At 41.5% G+C, this 5,574-nt stretch overlaps 1 protein-coding gene across 1 annotated transcript in view; it reads left to right on the top strand.

The window, feature by feature from the left end:
* Nucleotides 1-3,910: 3,910 nt before the first annotated feature.
* Nucleotides 3,911-5,574, top strand: part of LOC133581462 (solute carrier family 22 member 13-like) — a 25,679-nt gene continuing 24,015 nt past the window's right edge. The window contains exons 1-2 of the mRNA XM_061935481.1: nucleotides 3,911-4,282; nucleotides 4,356-4,459. Coding sequence (XP_061791465.1) covers nucleotides 3,911-4,282; nucleotides 4,356-4,459 — 476 coding nt within the window. The remainder of the gene's footprint in view (nucleotides 4,283-4,355; nucleotides 4,460-5,574) is intronic.

Below are 5,574 nucleotides of genomic sequence, written 5' to 3'. Positions count from 1 at the left end.
CATGGCTCTGCTACTTTGCAAATTTAAACAACCCTTGGCAAAAATGACGGAATCCCCAGACTTGGAGGATGTTCATTCAGTTTAATTTTGTAGAAAGAGAAACGGATAACAGACACGACATTAGTCATTTCAAATGGCAATTTTCTGGCTTTAAGAAACACTGAAATAAATTGCGGTAGTCAGTACCAGTTTGATTTTTAAAACAAGCAGTGTGAAGACTTTTTGGAGCACTCAATTCTGAGGAAAACATGGAATCACTGTACAGTTTTATGTCCAAAGTTAACACCATCAGATTTAATCTGTTCATTAATCTGCAGTTGAAAAGGAGTGTTCACAACTTTGACAGCTGTTTCACCAGGTGGATTGACATGAATCATGGCTCCAACACGAGAGAAGTCAATTGAGACAAAGAAGCGGACTATCAAACTTCTTCAAGAAGGGAAATCATCACAAAATGTTGACCGTTCACTCAGCTGTGTCTAAAATCTGGACTGAGTACAAACAACACTGGAAGATTGGATTAGATTAGATTTAGATTTATTGGTCCCATTGGGAAAATTCATTGTCACTGCCGTACATTTAAACACTAGACATTACACATCACACACAAAAAAAATAACAAAAAGACATCATACAAGACTAACACACATTTACAGGCTTGTCAGACGGGTCGGCCGGGCCTGCTGTTAAGGGCGGCTATAGCTGCAGGGATCATGCTTTTCCTGAGGCGGGCCCTCCGGAATTTGATAGTTCTGTACCTGCGCCCTGATGGTAGTGGGATGATGTATTGGTGTAGTGGGTGAGTGATATCCTGGACTATTGTTTTTGCCAGTCGGGTGATGGACCTGTGGTTTAAGTCTGAAATGTTGGGTGTGGGTAGGCCGATGATTTTGGCTGCTATGTTTGTAATGCGTGTGAGTTTGGTCCGGTTGGTTACAGAAAGCATGGTGAAAAAACATGTGGAACAGTACAGAAGGATGGGTTGAACAATGCTTTGGTAAAAGGTTGTAACAGGCAAGCATACTGGTAGACCAAGGAAAACTTCAAAGCATCAAGACCGAAGACTTAAAACAATATGTCTTGGAAAAGAGAAAATGCACAGCAAAACATTTGAACAAAACTGGAGTCCGCGTCTGTGATCGAACTGCAAGAAAGCGCTTAAAGGAACTGGTATTTAAATACAGAAAATCTAACGTCTAAACATAGAAAAACAAGGTTACAACGGGCTAAGGAAAAGCAATCTTGGACTATGGATGACTGGATGAAAGTCATATTCAGTGATGAATCGTGAATCTGCTTTGGACAAGGTGATGACACCATTCCAATGAGATTTAAGAAGACGACTTCCTGAAGAAAACATGCACATGTCCACTGTCATTGATGATATGGTGCATCTCAGGTAATGATGGTTGTCATTGCATCTCCAATAAATGCACACGTTTACATTAACATTTTGAACACATCTCTTTTTCCATCAATAGAAAGGATACTTGGGGATGATATTGCATCTTGCCATAGAGCAAAAACTATAAAAACGTTCCTTGAAAAAAGACACATGGTCAAGGTCGCGGCCTGCAAATAGTCCGGATCTCAATCCGATTTAAGATCTCTGGTGGAATTAAAAAAAAAAAAAAAAAATGTTGGATGACAAGACTCCAACCTGCAAAGACTATCTGACATCCCCAAGCAGAGAAAGTTGGACCAAGACTGATAAAGAAATCTATTTGTCACTCGTTAAGCCATGGGTGTCAAACTCTGGCCCGCCGTGTAATTTCACTTGGCCCATGAGGTGATATCAAATTAACACTAGAGCTGGCCCGCCGATTATATACAACGGCGGTGCCGCGGTACACCACTAATTCTCATACTTGCCAAACCTCCTGGGAGACTCTCAAATTTCAGTGCCCCTCCCGAGAATTGTAACATCCCCTTTTTGTCCAGTCTAACGGGTGCTGGCCCAGTTACATAATATGTGCGGCTTTGACACGCACACAGAAGTGAATGCAAGGCATGCTTGATCTTCAGCGATACAGGTCACACTGAGGGTGCCAGTATAAAAAAAACTTTAACATTGTTAGAAATATACGCCACACTGTGAATCCACACCAAACAAGAATGGCAAACACCTTTTGGGAGAACATCCGCACAGTAACACAACATAAACACAACAGAACAAATACCCAGAACCCTTTGCAGCACTAACTTTACCAGGACGCTACAAGGTGTGTGTGTGTGTGTGTGTGTGTGTGTGTGTGTGTGTGTGGGTGGCGGGGAAGAGAAGAGTTAGTGCTGCAAAGGGTTCAGGGTATTTGTTCTGTTGTGTTTATGTTGTGTTACTGTGCGGATGTTCTCCCAAAATGTGTTTGTCATTCTTGTTTGGTGTGGATTCACACTGTGGCGTATATTTCTAACAATGGTAAAGTTGTTTATACGGGCACTCTCAGTGTAAACTGTATCGCTGTTGATGAAGTATGCGTTGCATTTACGTGTGTGTGCGTACAGGAGCCGCTCATATCTTGCGACTGGGCGGGCACGTTGTTAGAAGGGATGAAAAGCGGACGTGACGTCAGCTCGTAGAGGACGTTAAAAGCAGTGCCTGTAAGGCACGCCCCCAAGACTGTGGAATACGAGAAATAATGACTGATGAACACCTTTGTTCGATAATGAGGGATGCCTCAGCTCAAAGCCTGAGCCCCGACATTAATGAACTAGCATCCAAGAAAAGATGCCAGGTATCTGGCCTGGGCACATCAGATTAGATCAGTGTGATGCAAACTGAGCAGTTTAAAGTCCTGAATGGTTGGTTTATTCATTATTTTGTTTTCAAATTTATTAGCCTGTGGAAAAAGTTAATGTTGATATTTACCTCAGAAGGCTGCAAATAGAAAAGAGGCATTCAATTTTTATTTACATTGTATTTGATATGACATTGATATTTTTTAATTATTATTATTATTATTTGAAACTCGATTTTGCATGTCACTATAAAGTTACATAATCCTTGCTTGTTTAATATTTAATGCAAAACTTGTTTGGGTCCCTATTAAAAGGTTAATTTGTTCAACCTTGGCCCGCGGCTTTGTTCAGTTTAAAATTTTTGGCCTGTATTTGAGTTTGACACCCCTGCATTAAGCCCATGCCTCAGAGACTGCAAGCCAGAAGTGGTGCAACAAAGCACTATAGTAGTGTGTTGTAATGTTTTTTGTTTTTGTTTGATTTTTGTGATTTCATAGTTTTTTTATTCTGTTTGATGTAAAAATGAAACTGTTACAGACTACCACAATTTATTTTGTTCATTTTTGTGTGTGTTTCTTAAAGCCAGAAAGTTGCCATTAGAAATGACTATAGTTTTCTGTCATGTTTGTCATCTGCTTTCTGGGGGGTTACATCTCCTCTCTGGCCTGGGAATGCTTCGGAATCCCCCAGGAGGAAGTTGCCAATGTTGCTCTGGAGAGGGAAGTCTGGGGGTCTCTGCTGGAGCTGTTGTCCCCGCGACCCGATTCCGGATAAGTGGTTGAAGATGGATGGATGGTGTGTTTTTGATCATTTCTTTGTTTGGAGCGTTTTGCGACAGTAAAACAGACAATTCCGACTGACCTTTCATTAAAACGACCTCCTTTTATATCATACATTTTACGTGATTGCCTAATTTTGTTTGATTTATCATTCAGTATTAACCGAGTATTACATTCTGTAGGTCAACTACTACAGTAGACTTGAATCACATGTGATGTAAGGAAGGCTCATTGCACAAGTAAATGACTCCGAAAATCGGGACAACCTGTTCCACGCTATTTTCTTATCTAAACAAAAGTGTTTGCTCTAGCATAAAATTAATGCTGCATGATTTAACATCTCATCTTTACCAATCAAACAACAGCGATGTTCTACTTGGTGCCACACATTAAATATGGGTTTTGAAGAGATTCTGCAGACCACCGGGGGATTTGGACTTTTCCAGAAGCTTGTTCTCTTTGGATTAACCCTTCCAAATGTACTTCTGTACGCTTCTTTCTGTAGTTTTCTTTTCTTCCAGTCAGATCCGGAGCGACATTGTAACACGGACTGGATCCTCAAGGCTGCTCCCAACCTGACGTTGGAGGAGCAGCTGAACCTGACCATTCCTCTGGAGCAGAACGGTTCTTTCAGCAGGTGTCACATGTTTGTTCCAGTGGACTGGGACATCGGAACCATCAAAGAGCGCGGACTCAATGAGACCACGGTGTGCCAGAGTGGTTGGGTGTACAATGACACCATGTACGAGTCCACCATTGTCACGGACGTAAGTGACTACATGCTCATCCGCCATCGCCTCATGTTGTCACACATGTTTGATTTGTGATGTTGCTCTGTAGTTTGATCTCGTTTGTGACAGGTCTCACGTACCTACGGTTGTGAAGACCGTTTTCTTCGCTGGTGTACTCGTCGGTTCTATAACCTTTGGACCTCTTATGGAATCGTAAGTCACCTAATATACAATACAATGAAACCCGTATTGTTTATATCTTGCATAATTGCGTATTTGAATTTGGGATGAGGGCCAAATTCTGTATATGCATAGTAGAGATGCGCGGTTTGCGGACACAACCGCGGATAATCCGCGGGTCGGGCGGGTGACATGACGAAAAAAATAGATTTTAAATAGATTCGGACGGGTGGCGGTTGAACCAATTCGGAAATATATATACATAGTTTTTAAATGTTGTTACCCACATACAAAAAACGAGCAGCACTCTTTGAAACAGGCAATTATTCATCAGGCACTGCAGCACACCACAACACAACACAACAGAAGAAAAAAAAAAGAAAATAAGATGGCAACGCCGGCAGCAAACGTTGTACGCGACAAACTAAAAAAGGGAATACTAAAGACCAGGGAAAAAAAGACCAGAAAAGTTCAGCGTGGACTCGTTTTTATGAGGTTGTAAATCAGGATGATAGCAATGCTGGCTACGATCAGCAGAGGAAAATCTACTTTCCTTTTGGGGGAAACAAAGACAATCATTCCCACGACTACAACACCTTGCCAAGAGAATCCTATGCGTCCCAGCAACAAGTGGCACAAGTGAGCGCTCCTTCAGCGCAGCAGGGCGCATTTTAGAGGCCAGGCGCTCTCGCATGAATCCTGGCACTGTAGATGCCATTTAATTCCTGCATAGTGCTAACAAAAAAAAAGTAAGTAGACATACGGTTGGATATGTTAAACGAATTAGTCTACGTTACCTAGGCTATACCAAATAAGCCCATGTCTAACCTATATTGAGTTCGGTCAGCTGAATAATTTTGATGGTTACGTGTTGTTTGGGCGCACTACAATGCAAAGGAATTAAGGCAATTGCGTTGTTTATTGTGTTTTTTTTCTATTCGAGATATACTACTGTGTGTTAATTATTTGGCCTCGAAGCGTATCTCCGATTGGCGACAATGTAAGGCTATTTAGCCTGCTTTGTTTGTCGCGACCGTCTATTTTCATTATAATTCAAGTTTGATGATAAAGTGCAGTCTGATGGGTTTGATTTCCCCCCTTCAGCTATTTGCCTTGGCCAATAAGTTGCAGGTAATTTATTATTATTA

Source organism: Nerophis lumbriciformis, linkage group LG03, assembly GCF_033978685.3.
Source record: "Nerophis lumbriciformis linkage group LG03, RoL_Nlum_v2.1, whole genome shotgun sequence".
NCBI classification, from domain to species: domain Eukaryota; kingdom Metazoa; phylum Chordata; class Actinopteri; order Syngnathiformes; family Syngnathidae; genus Nerophis; species Nerophis lumbriciformis.
The sequence above is the reverse complement of the archived record's forward strand: the minus strand, read 5'-3'. Positions and strand labels throughout refer to the sequence as shown.